Here is a 14,528-nt window from a genome sequence, read left to right on the forward strand (position 1 = left end):
CAAAACAAGGGGTTTGCTTTGATAACTGAATTTATTGGATCCTTTTAACTTGTAACTAGAAATGACTATAACAGTCATACTGATTTTTACATAAGTGGCCTCGGTAGTCTAGAGGTAACGTTCCCACCTCATGACTCGTAGTACGCGGGTTCAAATACCTGGCGGAGGTCATCGAATTTTTAAGGGCGGAAAAATTCAGGGAACAAGTCCTCCAGGAGGGACTTTAAGCTGTGGGTCCCGTGTCGTAGCTTTACGGCATGTAAAAGAACCTAATATCTCCAAAGGAGGTCACTGAGCCAAATTACGGATGTTTCCCGCCCAACAACAGTCTCTAATACCTCTGGTAGATGGGGGAAGCATTATAGATACCTCTCAGCTAGTAGAGCTGGTCTCGCTGGCTGGGCGGGACTGATGGTAAGCACCAGTACCGGTAGGATATAGAAACTGGTAGAAATCATAGAGGGAAGCACAATGGACCAATACAGGTCTAAGTGCATGGGGAAACCCACCCTCTCCAATAACTAACTAACTAACTACTGATTTTTACACTCTGTAGATCCTTATGCCAACCATGGTAGCCAAGCATTCTGAGGCATGTACTGTTTTTGTACTGCTGACTGCAGTTTTCAACACTGGTGGATTTTTTTCTCTTGCTTTTCCAAGATCATTAGAGATGATGGCTCCTCCTGATGGTTCAGTTAATATATACATATCTTGCCATCAAGTTACCGCTCACCCCAGGACGTCACCCCAATCCAATTTTAGCGTCTTACTCTCAAGGCTCCTCCACATCACTTTACAATTTTGTCTAACAGTTCTACGGTAGTTGATAGCTCACGCGGTGGTCATCAAATAAATGTGGAGTGAAAACTGAGCTCTAGTCCTTCTCTTCTGTTCACAAGTCTATTCACTGCAGCATATGTAGCCATCAGCATGTAGTGCATTTTGCCTATCCTTTCCCAAGCACAGTGGAACCCCCATTTAATGTTCCTTAACATAAGTTTTCCCCTCACTCAGCACTCAAATGAAACGATCCCAAATCAATAATCTCACTGTTAAATTACCTCCCTATAAGATATTCTTCAGTTTAGTGTTCAAATCAATTGAGGGCCAAAGAAACCTTAAACAAGTTTCACTGTATACACTCATGCTGTAAATATGGCCAGTCATATCACATATGACACACAGGTGCAAGTGTGTGCACACACACACACACACACACACACACACACAAAACTACAACCAGGTGAAAAAATTTTTATTCATTTAGGTCCCATTCCCACTAGTGTCACAATAAGGTTGCAGGTTAATGAATTTGAAACTTCTATTGGCAGTCCCCCCCACAAAAAACTACAATCATGCAAGAGAACTTTTATTTATCTTTTTCATTCACTTTGCCACTAGCATAATACGAAATGCATGCTGATGCCTGGCTTTAAACTTCCCATTGCAGTCCCATCCCACTCACCAATTACAATGAGAAAACATTCATTTTGGTTTTCCTTCAGACTCAGTCAAAAGTTGCTACTTCAGAGGTTACAAAACAATGAACCAGCATGAATGGCATGTTGTCAGAATGATCACATGAATAGGACATGACTAAAATAATTGTCCCATCACGTAACAATAACCCTGCTAAGTCAACATTTATAAATACAACACAAAAGGAAAGCACAATGGGACTATGTATAACAGCAGAGATAAATTACAGTGTCACAACTGCTACAGGCTAGCTCTAAATACAGGGGTATTATAGAGGCATACTTACTTCATTTCAAAAAATTTGTTGATGCTCCATAGCGCAGAAAGTGGTCTTCGCCAAGTGGAAGATGTGAGAAGCAGGGAGCGATCTCTGCTGGCTTGCAAATGGTACACATAGGACTCATGGCATTGGTATGTGGCTTCCTCCTGCAAAATCCTTATTGTTATATTTTCTTTAAGCAGAACTACATTTTTTTAACAACTAATATAGCAGCAAGATAAAAGATATCCATGGCCAGTTTTTCTACAGCAACACAGAGCTGACAATTCTGATAAATCATTTCAATATAAAACAACGAATAAATCTAATGCAGTGTTTAACAGACTTAGGAATCATCTTGTGTGTATAACAGAGCTGTTCAGGAAGAAGCAGACAGTTCTCCGCCATGCCAAAACAAATCACTCAAAACTTTGGACATACTAGTAGGAGATTAATACCAACTTATTAACCATTTTTTATATTGTTTATCTTTGTATACAACAGGAACTCTACTTTTTAGTTCTATATGTTACAATATTCTTATTCATTCTTTAACCATTCTATGAAAATGATAAGATAGACTGCTGGACAAATTTATGTATAGTTTCTGCCTTCTGGCAACTTACGCAGGTCATACCGAAAGTCATGAGCAACTTCTTTTTGCATGCAACTTTGGAACAGCAGATGAAAGAGAGTATGGTGGTAGGTGGAACCAGCTGTTATGTTAACCTTCAGTGTCTTGCGACATCAATAGCTTGCATCACGTGACCAGTATCACTCCTAACAAAACAGCCAACAATGATGTCATTTCGCCAGCATGCTGTCATCGAATTTCTTGTGAAAGAGGAAATCCCCTTTGCAGAAATTCACCAGACTTCAGTGTGACTGTGGAAGTGTGTGCATGGGTGCGAGCAGTGTTCGAAGATGGGTGAAACATTTTAAAGATGGGAACACCAGCATTGAAGATGAGCCTCGGAGCGGTCATCCTTGAACAGCCTCAAATGAACACAACAAGGAAAGAGCAGACGAGATCATTCAAGATGACAGGTGTGTGACTGTGGACACAATAGCCCAAAAACTTGGAATAGGGCACAGTGCAGTAAAGGGGATGATTGAAAGCTTGGGCTACAGGAAAGTTTGTGCTCGTTGTGTCCCGTGGTTATTGACCGAAGACCACAAAGGTCAGCGAAAAGCCATCATCTCAGAACTGCTGCAGAGATATCGACATGAAGGCGATGATTTTTTGCTCTGTATTGTGACAGGTGACGAAAGCTGGTTTCACCATTTCGAGCCTGAAACGAAACGGCAGAGTATGGAATGGCACCATTTGCATTCTCCATCAAAAAAGAAGGCAAAGACAGTGCCATCAGCTGCGAAGGTGATGGGCACAGTCTTCTGGGATGCAGAGGGGTTTATTCTGGCCGAATTCCTGGAACCTGGGCAAACCATCAATGCTGCTCGTTATGTCCAGACGCTGCACAAGCTCCGTCGTGCATTGCGCGATAAACGTCCGGGACGAAACATCATCATCCTGCATGACAACGCTCTCCTCACAATGGAAGCAATTGCAAAGATGGGGTGGGAAGTTCTTCCACACCCTTCCTATAGCCCTGATCTGGCACCCTCCGACTGCCATCTTCTCAGATTTGTGCGTCTTTTCGGATTTGTGAAGGATCAGCTGCGTGGACAATGTTTTGAGACAAGGGAGGCAATTCAGAAAGCAGTGTGTCAGTGTCTTCGGATGGCTGGAACTGAATTTTACAGAAGGGGAATTTTCAAACTCCCAGAACTCTGGGAGAAATGTGTACAAAGAAGTGGTGATTATGTGGAAAAATAAAGAAAGGTCTGTAGATTGAGGTGGTGTATTTGGTTTGCCAATAATAAAGCATGTTACTTTACAAAAAATTGTTGCTCGTGACTTTCAGTACAACCCTCGTATTAACACCATACAGTCTATCCCCATTACTATCAGATAAGTAACAAACTAAATTAATTTCTCATGGAAAAATACTGTCATTAAAACTTAAATTGTTTTTGTACTATTATAATAGTACAAAAACAATTTAAGTTTTAATGACCTATAATTATAGGTACAGTGAAAACCCCACTTATCCCTTTATTACCAACTGATATATACAGCCATGTTCATCACTTTCTCACACATAACAGTAATATCTAGACTACCTCAGGCAAATTTTATAAGAATTCCATTTCCTTTGTTAACAATTCAAAGAGGAAATTATTACGTTTTGATCCCCATATGGGTTTTATTCTTTAGGCTGTGATTTGTTGTACTAGTTGTTTCAACTGTGTACACACTTTGCCAATTAAATGAGTGAATGCAGACTCATACATACTGAAAAAAATCATTATCAATGGTTCTGTACATGGGCAATTAAAAGTGACAGAGTGGGAAATGAGTGTGCTGCTGTCATGAAAGCAGCTGTAATTATTAGAGAATTTGAAATGTACAGGATGATTCATACAGAGAAGGCAATGAATTACTAATTATAAGCATGCAATAATTTCCTGATGAAAACGAAACTTGGAGTGCACATACTTTGGCAGATACGAGTATAATGATAATTAGATCATAGAAGGTGATGGCACTGTATTCCTTCCACATAGAAACACAGGCTGTCATGATGCTCCAGCTTTATGAATACTGCAGCCAGCAGAAGAGTCCAATAAGTTCATTGGTAATGGAAATGGTGCGAACAATGCAATCATATGAACAGGTTTCAGAGATTAATTTACCAACATTAAGTTTTAAAAGCATATGGAACCACTGATATATCATACATGGATGTGCATAGTATTCTGAATGTAATATAAAAACATTTTAACCTATTAATCAAGATTTATAGCAATTCATGTTAAATGCTGCACTTTTCTGGTTTAAAATTTAGATGTCCAGACATTCGCAGAGGAGTGTTATTTTATATGTTCACTGGCACTAAATTTATGAAAAAAAATCTCAAATATGTGAAACCTTAAGGCTGGGGCCACACGAGCACACAAAATGCATCCGCTGTAACGAACGTCGTGACGTCCGTTGTAGAAATAAACAAGAGAGATGAATGCTATGCTTTCTTCTGGCTCCACTGCAGACAAAAAACTATGCACCGCATTCTGCAACTGTGTGGTGTCCTCGGCAACGTCCGTCATAAAGTATGTTCGTTGTAATGGACGTATTTTGTGCGCTCGTGTGGCCCCAGCTTAAACAGAATTGCAATGTATACATTGTTAATACTCACTGAACCAGTATGTAAGTTGAACATTTTAACCTCCCCTTGGTATGTCCCCATCATGAGGAACTGGTCACAAGGCTGTCAAAGAATAAAGACACAATGATAAAAATAAGCAAATTTGTGTTTAACCCTCAGGTACTCGGCTGGACTTGGTGTAACATCTGAGACACCATATTCTGGACTGGTATTAAACTGAGTCCACCAAATTTAGAAGAAATTAAGCTGACACTGGACCCAAAGTACATCAGAGAATTTTATGTTACTGTTTCTAAGTATGACCCATAAGATCTACCAGCTTTTACAGAGAATCGCTCTCAACACATGAATCTTTTCCTTCAGATAACATAAGACTTTTCCAATTTATACTACTCACCAGGAATTCACAACAGGTGAAGAACCCATCATCTTCTGACCGAAATGTCCTCACAGGGCAGAAGCGGGAATAAACCAGCTTCCTATCCAGACGGGATGCATCATGGCCTGCCAATGCCAGAGACCGACGAGCAACTCTCATTGCAAAGTTGGTGGGTGCGGAGTTCTTTGCCTTAGGGTCGGGGCACTTGTGAGGCCTATATTTGAAAAATATATCATTACCACCCTTGTTTGAAGTATACTCATGCATGACCATGCACGCGCACCATATACACACACACACACACACACATGTAAACATTTTTACAGTTTAGATTCCTTATGTTTTATTAATTTAACATGTGACTCTATTAAAAATGAAATGTTCCATCATCAAGCTTGGATACCAAGGAAAAGTAGTTACAGTGTAATCATCATTTAAAGTTTCTCACTTTAAGGTTTTTTCTTCATTTAATATCCAATTTCAACAATCTTCATTCAATAATCCCATCATTAAATTTCCTTCCTTTAAGATTTTCCTCACTTTATTCCTCAAAATCATTGTCCCCTAAAGAAACCTTAAATGGGGTTTCACTGTATCCAAGATTTCTATAGATGTCTTTGTAAGTCAGTAACCTGCAGATACCATTTATAGGCACAGTAAGAGAGTCTTACTTGATCTTCCTGGGGATAAAGGGCAGCCGGCTCATAAGGGTGACAACCTTAATGTCACTTGTGTACCGATTGTTTAGAAAATGTGGCAGCCTCAACATCTGACAACTGTATGAGCCTCCATGGCCTGATAGCTTTACCTTTTCTTAACCTTTACCGTCCTAATGTCACAAATGAATGACAGTGGCAGCAACCCNATTTCTTTAAGACTGACTATAAAAGTGTAACCTACACACAGTTAATACCCTTAAAGTTCATGAAAGACTATGAATAAACTGACAAGTAACTACTGCTAAAGCACCTTAACTCATATAAGATGAAAACAATATTAAAAAAGATTGCTGGAATTGAGAGGCATGATACAAACTATTCTAATAGAAACCAGATCCAACAAGGAATAACTTAATTTTAAGGCACATTCCTGCTTAAAAGTCAAAATTTTCAACTATATGCATGAACCATATTAGCATTATGATTGCACTATATTTTAGGCCTAAACAATGAAGTTTTACAAGTACAGGGTGCGTGTGCAATGAAACATGTCACAACATGTAATGTAAACTGAAGACTGTCACACAGAAAAAACAGCAGTCAATTCCAAATTCTGAAGAAGGTGTATTACGCCTGGGCTTACACAGTTTCTGCACTCTATACATTATCTATTATTTTGTACTGGCTGAATTTCCATCATTCAAAAACTCATTAATCCCCCCCCCCCAAAAACTATATCATGCATATTTTCATGCTGACATAAATGCTATTATCATATTCAGAAACATCTTCACAATCTGTTTCATAAAATGTGATTTTAATAGAAACATCACACTAATCTTTATTATGTTTCCCCATCACTATTTCATCTATTTGGCATTTATGGCATAAGTGTGAGGACTCCCACCATTTATAATTATATTTAAATTAAAATACAAGACAATGATTGAGAAAATCTACAGTATTATTGCTAAACTACTATGGAAAAAATAAATATCATACAGTGGAGTCACATCCTACATGGGGGCTACATTATAAAGGCAGCATGTATAGTCAGAATTACCTTCGAAAATTCCTTACATCACCCATACGGTACACACTTCGTATATACCCTGTAATATGTATGTATATAATAACTAGTACATACAAAAGTAGAACATCAGTCATTTTATTTCTAATTGCATAAAAACAGAAAGAGAGAGAATGAAAAATGAAATAAAAAAAGGAAAACAGTAAACCTGAACACTCACCATTCATTCTGGACATTCCAATGGTTAGTCTTCCTTTTCCCCCAATAACACTATCTGGGAGTAGTCTGTGCTTGAGTGGCAAGCCACTAAGAATCGCCCACACTTCTCGGGGGGGGGAGCAGCAAGTTCATATGGTTGAATTGGTGTAAGTTAAATGCATGTATGATGCCACTCCACTGTACATATATAATTATTTTAAAATATTAACTACTCACTCAAACAGATTGAACTGTGGACAAGGTACCATGGGATTCTTGCACAGTGCATGCTGGTTTGTGAGATACTCGGTGATAATGGAGTCAAGAGTGATATGGGACTCGCCTATCCCTGGAATGCATCCTGTTGTGACTGTCGATGTATTCTTCAGAAGAGGAGATGAATTAATTACACTTCCCTGCTCACACGAGATCTGCTTCTGTAAGGAGCGACTGCTACAGTTACCACCAGTGGCAGATCCCTGCACTTTCCTGAAACACATATGACATTTCATATTGAAAAATGCTTGATCTATTTCTTTTAAAAATTTAAAACATGCACAACTTCTAAAATATTCCAAATATGGAGAATGTGGTTATAGCAAATCTTTATTTCTGAACATTCAGGCACAAAGAGAAATTTACCGGCATTTAAATAAATACATAAAACAAAGAATAACCTCAAAGCAATAAATCTCCATCAATGAAAGTGCCACACATTTATCTGTCTATCTTTTTCCTACTTNAATAATAATAACAATAATAATAATAATAATACCTTCATCAGCAACAGGCTGAAAGATTACACTTCAGTCTTGAACAGTTCTATACACCGTCTTAAGGTAACATGATACATGACTAATTTTTCATATACTCACACTTCCACACTTTTTGCAACAATATGAATCAAGTATATCAGACTGATATGAACTATGACAGGGCTTGTACAATTACAACTCTGTTTTATGAGCTCAATGACACCTATGCTAAATTTTGCAATTAATCTGAATGTTAGCTGTAGATGAAATTACTGTGCTCATCAAAGGTAGAGTTATTTTCAAGCAATATGTTCGTGAAGAACATTGTTATAAAGATTTACAGTCTGCATGACTGAGAATGTATTCAATATAGTTTTTTTTGGAAACAGACTTCATTTGATTCTCTAAACATCTGTGACAATGACCCAGTCTTGCTCCTTAAAAATTCTGAGTTATAGAAATTTCATTTTATAGGCACATGACTCTATATTAAAGTATACAGCTTATGGTATTTCTTTATTTTGTCATGATGAATTGAATAAATCTGTTTCTGGGTAAACTTTTGTGTCTAGCTATAAATGATTTGATTTTTCAGAGCTAACCGTGAATTAGTAAGATTGAATCTGATTGGTGGTACTCCAATGGCTGACTGCTGTGGTTGGCTTGAAGTTAAGTTTACATTATATCTTGAAACAGATGCTGCAGCTACTGGTAACTGAGATGCTGTAGTTGCCACCGATGAATTTTGACTTGTAGGCACAGATCTATGGTGATGGTGGTGGATGACAGATGCACCAGGTGAAAAGCTTGATATTCTTGGCTGTAACAGTCATATATCATTGACCTCAGTGGAAAACTTCATATTTCAGTGCATCCACACACAACTTTTCCAGAATTTCTGCTTTCCAAATCTCAGTATTTGTGGATGGCTTTCCTGGTACCTTAGCCTTTGCTAAAACCAGCATACTGGCAGTCCAAATTGTGTTTATGTTTAAGTCATAAGATTAACTGTCATGCAAACTTACAATAAATACTTATTTTATTTTTAGTTATACACTATCTGTTTTGACCATAAAAGGTCATCATCAGGTGATATACACATATCATAATCCAACTTATCTAATATACAGACCACTTACTTCAAGGACACATATTGAACTATGTCACCATATTGCCCTTGCTTACAAAGCACACACATTCTACTATTCCAATCAGACTCCATGGATGCATATTACACTATACGAACACAATGGACCTTACATCACAGACACATGCTGTACTACACTAATCGACTCCAGAAACTCACCAAACAAAAGTACCAAAAACACTACTCCAAATATTCAAATTTACTTGCAACATAAAGCTACAGTTTGACTTTGATGGATCAGGGGAGACTGTACATGGAATATGAACATAAAACACAGGAATGTGAAGTGCCTAAATTACATAATGAAATTCAAACTACATAAAACTTCATTAATATCTAATAACTCAGAAATGACAGTGAATGTTTGTATTGAGACATGCACTGTTGCTTTATAAAGGGAATTTCTCCAAAAAACGAAATCATCTGACTCGCATCATCACTGGCTTGGTAGGCAGACACAGATGCACAAAGAAACACTTGTTGGTCTTCATGTAAAGTACTGTATGCATTTTAACCAAAACTGGAATTGCCTGACAACTTTCAGTGAAATTCTCTCATGTTGAACTATATATATATATAAGGGCTGGACAAAATAATGGAAACACTACGGATACGATATACATTTCTCCATTAATATGGTGTTGAATCACCTTTTGCATTCAAAACAGTCGCATTCCTCCCTGGAATGGACTTGTACAAGTTTGAAACAGTCTCCAGAGGAATTTCATACCTATGGCTTATGCTAACCGTCTTACAGGGTACACACTTTTCACCTTATTCTTCACTTCCACACTACATGTTTCAGCACTAATGTGCCATCCTCAGGTGTCTTTATGCATGCTAAACTATTGTACTGCATGCCATGATGTCTTCATTCTAAAATGACTAAAATCTGTATTCGTCATATATGTCGATGAATTCTAAATAATACAACTTTTCAGGATTCATCCTACGTCGCACTCAAAAACGCGAATTACACAAATCCTCTTTTATGTGAGCATTCTTCATACATACATTTGTATATCGTGTTCTGTGTTGTGTTTTGCTCCTGTTACTGCATGCAATGTACTGCTGGATACCATTCTTCTTGAAGAACATTTTCAAGTTGCTTTAGAGCTGTTGGAATCTGTTCCTCACTCTTGTCTCCAAAACTGACCGGAGTGGTTCAATTATGTCCAAATCTGGTGATTTTGTTAGCCAGGTAGATGTTCAAGTTCATCTTTATGCTCTTCAAACCACGACCGAACAGTTCCCATATGTGTGAACTGGGGCTCTGTCGTCTTGTTAAACTGCATCGTTGTTTGGAAATAATGTCTGGATTATGGGATGCACCTGATTACCCAACCTGTCCCCATAATCTCTTGCAGTAATTTTGCACTGAAGGGTTAATAATGGAACCAACAGAATACCATTATATTGCTGCCTAACCATCATAGAACCTCCCGTGTTTCACTGCTGGAACCAGGCATTCTGGATTGTAGGCTCCCTTGGCTGTTCTCCATTTGTAAACTCTTCCTGATGTAGGGAACAGCATGAAAGACGACTCATCTAACTCTGTCACAAGTGTTTCCAGTTGCATGATGTCCAGGTTTTATGGTTGTGACACAATTGTTTACGCATCTGAGCATTACTTTCAGTAATCAGAGGTTTAGCAATGGCAGCCCTACTGTGGATGTAGGATTTGTGAAGCTCATACTGGGCAGTTTTTGTGGAAACAGGGTCTTCAGGATGAATATTCGGTTCTGCTGTCACTTCTGCGGCAGTAGTTCTGTGATTTTGCAAAATCTTATTTCATCTTATTTCAAAATCGGACAAGTCTCCTATTTTACATTCTTTCAAATGGAGTGTTACTCAGCACAATCACTAATGCACTGACGTGAGCACTATGGAGTGCAAAATAAAATGGAAGAATATTCAGTGTTGCCAACTGAAGTTCTTTCAATGTTGCCAACACAAACAAATTTTATTTCTCAATTTCTTAGTGTTTCCATTATTTTGTTCACCCCCTGTACATAAACTGTTCAATGATTATGTGTTGATACTAGGTAACAGAAAAATGGACAGACACATCCTACCTCCACAAAAGGTGTTCTTTCTTACTTTGTAGACTGCTTAAAAACTAAACAATGGATTGTAATAATCAACATCAATGGGTTTTGAAACAAACATAGATTATATGCTAAACCAGTCAAAAAATGCTTAATGTAAGGTGAAAGATAAGGTGCATAATTATCAATAAAAGTAATGCAGTTCGACAACTGGACAAGACAATTTTACAGCTGCAGTATGTTAAGTGTCATTAAGGTCTTCTGTGTATATTCTTATATAACCTGTAACTGTGAAGCGTGAACTAACCGAAACTAATGCTGAATGTGTACTGAAGCATCACATGGTTACATGAGGATGATTAATGCTGAAATAACACTGTTCTGGTCTACAAAATAAAAACATTATACTCACCCTAGGAGGTGGTGGTGGTGTTAGATTGGATCGGTAACTGAACGGTGGAAAATTTGAACTAGATCCCTGTTTAATTGGTGCACCAGGAAGACCTGCTTCTCTGTTCAGTGCAGAAGCTGTCTCTAACATTCCACGCGATACCAAATGCTGGTTGATGAGCTGGAGTAGTTGTCTGTCATTGAACTGGATACGAGTCTGTGCAACAACATTTGCTCGATGCATATTTGCCAATGATATTTCCAGCTCATTACCAGATGGCTTTGTCTTTCCAGATACACGTTCCATCAATTCAAGAGCACTCTTCTGAAACCTGACATGCTCCATACGTTTATCCTGTAGGATGGGATCTCTCATCAACACTGGAAGAAACAAAAGAGTTTACTGCTAAGTTTCACCACATTACATACTGCAATCCTAATCAAGAAAATATTCCCTCAGACTGTGTCAGAGGTCCTACAAACAGTTCTCTAGGCACAGTTCAACAGTGGTGTGACTGGACAAATTTGTCCATCAACTCTAATAAGATGGTAATAATACCTTTCACTAGGAATATTAGGGGACTCAAGGAACCAGCTCTCTTCAATAAAACAATCCGGCTGTCCAATGAGGTCAAATATCTTTGACGAATGTTTGGCAAGGGGCTGACATGGAAAAAGCAGTTGGACAAAGTAACCAATAAGGCCTATAGGGCCTTTTGTATATGCACAGGAATGTTTGGGAGAACTTGGGGACTGAGACCAACAGTGGTACAGTTGATATGCACCATGGCTGTAAGACCCATAGTTACCTATGCTGTCACTGTATGGTGGCCTATGGTCAAATTCAGAATAAGCAGAGTTGAATTTGGCAAATTGCAAAGGATGGCTTGCTTGGGTATCACTGGAGAAATGAGGACAGTTCAAATGGCTGCAATTGAGGTTCTCCTTGGACTCCCCCACTGCACTTGCAGTTGGATGCAGAGGTCAGAACAGAAATTTATAGACTCTATTGCAGTGATCAATGGAAATTCAAATCTGAAGGTTTTGGACACGCCTACTTGACTCAAGGCACGAAAGAACCCATCCTACAGATTGGGACTGATAAAATGATACCAAGAAATGACTATGGCAAACCCTTCAGTCAGTTTCCCTGACAGAAGTGAATGGAAAGGGGGACTAATCTGGTACATATATGCTTCCAAGACAGTGTACAGTTGTGGCACAAGGCAGAGGCTTAGCTTCAGCCTTGGGAAATACATCACAGCATGCCAGGGAGAAGTGTATACCATCAAGGCATGCACAACAGAGAATCTAGGTAAGGACTACAAAAATAGAAACATCTATGCTCTTTCAGTCAGTCAAGCTGCATTTAAAGCATTTGACACTTACCAGATCAACTCAAAACTGGTTTGGGGCTCGTGAAACTGGCTAAGTGTAACAGAGTTCAAGTGATATGGGTGAGGGGCCACAAGGATACCGAAGACAACAAAACTGATCAACTGGCAAACTTAGGATCTGAATGTCGGTTCATAGAACCTGAATAAGCTTGACACATTTCAGCAGGAACTGCCAACAAGGTTGTCAGGGACTGGACAAACAGAGACCATAAACAATTTTGGGACTCCTTAATAGGACCCAAACAGCTAAATGGATTCCTATAAGGGCTCTCTGTCAGAAGAACCAAAGAACTGTTAAAACTGAACAGAAATCAGTTATGATAGGATGCCTCTTCAAAATGGGATTGTTGAATAAATAGTTCCATCTGTAAAAGGTGGCTAAAAAAAGATGAATTAGCTCCACACATCCTATGTGGCAGTGAGGCTGTAACTTACTTAAGATTTTACCAACTGGGCTATTATTTTATTGAGCCAGGTGACTACCAAGGTACCCTTGTAAGTAAGATACTACGCTTCATTCAAAGTGTAGGATTGCAAATGGGTTGAAATAGAGGGGGATGCACAATATATCATTGACAGCGATGATGCAAGGGCAGGTCTAGGTCTACCCCTTATGCATTCATTCATTCATTCATGTTGCCTGTGCTATCTGCAAAGCAAAGAAATTGCAGAAAGGGACTATGTATGCAGGTAAGTCAATAAGTATGTTACAAATTGATATAGAACTTAAATAAGAGTACTGATTTGAAAAATGCTTTTATTTCTCAACATAATCTCCCTGTACATTGAGGCACTTGTCCCATCATTTCACAAACCCCTGAAAACCAGCAGCATAAAAATCTTTGGGCGGCTGTCGGAACCAGGCAGTGACCGGGATCATGAAGGCATACTGCTCACCGCATTCCAGCCTCAAGGAGAAATCGTAAATGCTGATTCCTACTGTAACATCCTCAGGAAACTTCGTAAGGCCATTCAACGGAAGCGACCAGGACTCCTCACCAAAGGCGTGTTGCTCTTGCATGACAATGCGTGTCCCCATACTGCCAACAAGACCAATGAGACGCTGCGAAATTCCANGTTGAGAAATAAAAGGATTTTTTAAATCAGTATTCTTATTTGTTTAAGTTCTATACCCATTGGTAACTCACTTATTGACTTACCCTCGTATTATCACAAAACATCCATTAAAATCCATTTCACATCTACACAAGTGCTTTGAACAATACTACACAACCAAAAGCTTCTGAATAAGTTACAAATAACTGTATTTATAGTGAGTATTAGCACTGACATGTCACATGTTGAAAGGTACTATTTTTCTTACTTTACATACTGTATTTATTCTGGATTTTAATGCAACTATAATAAAGCAATGCTTATAAATTACTTACTTTGCAACTGCCCATTTGTAAAGAGTGGCAGTTTGCTAATAATCTGTCGTACTGTCTCACTGCGGGCCAGCCCAGCCAGGGCTCGGCATGCCAATGCCCTGATAGAATCTGCATCTGTTATTGGAGTCTTGACCATCATTAACTGAAGCAACACCTATCCAAACAC

General features: G+C 38.6%; 1 protein-coding gene across 1 annotated transcript in view; it reads right to left on the reverse strand.

Annotated features, from left to right (window-relative positions):
* The window catches only part of LOC111868222 (protein mahjong), a 70,572-nt gene that overhangs the window by 11,023 nt on the left and 45,021 nt on the right, over positions 1-14,528 (reverse strand). Inside the window, exons 16-22 of the mRNA XM_023858673.2 lie at positions 14,363-14,516; positions 11,597-11,955; positions 8,592-8,809; positions 7,472-7,723; positions 5,366-5,561; positions 4,999-5,070; positions 1,769-1,908 (exon numbers count right to left, since the gene is read on the reverse strand). Coding sequence (XP_023714441.1) covers positions 1,769-1,908; positions 4,999-5,070; positions 5,366-5,561; positions 7,472-7,723; positions 8,592-8,809; positions 11,597-11,955; positions 14,363-14,516 — 1,391 coding nt within the window. The remainder of the gene's footprint in view (positions 1-1,768; positions 1,909-4,998; positions 5,071-5,365; positions 5,562-7,471; positions 7,724-8,591; positions 8,810-11,596; positions 11,956-14,362; positions 14,517-14,528) is intronic.

Source organism: Cryptotermes secundus, unplaced genomic scaffold, assembly GCF_002891405.2.
Source record: "Cryptotermes secundus unplaced genomic scaffold, Csec_1.0 scaffold232, whole genome shotgun sequence".
Taxonomy (NCBI): Eukaryota; Metazoa; Arthropoda; class Insecta; order Blattodea; family Kalotermitidae; genus Cryptotermes; species Cryptotermes secundus.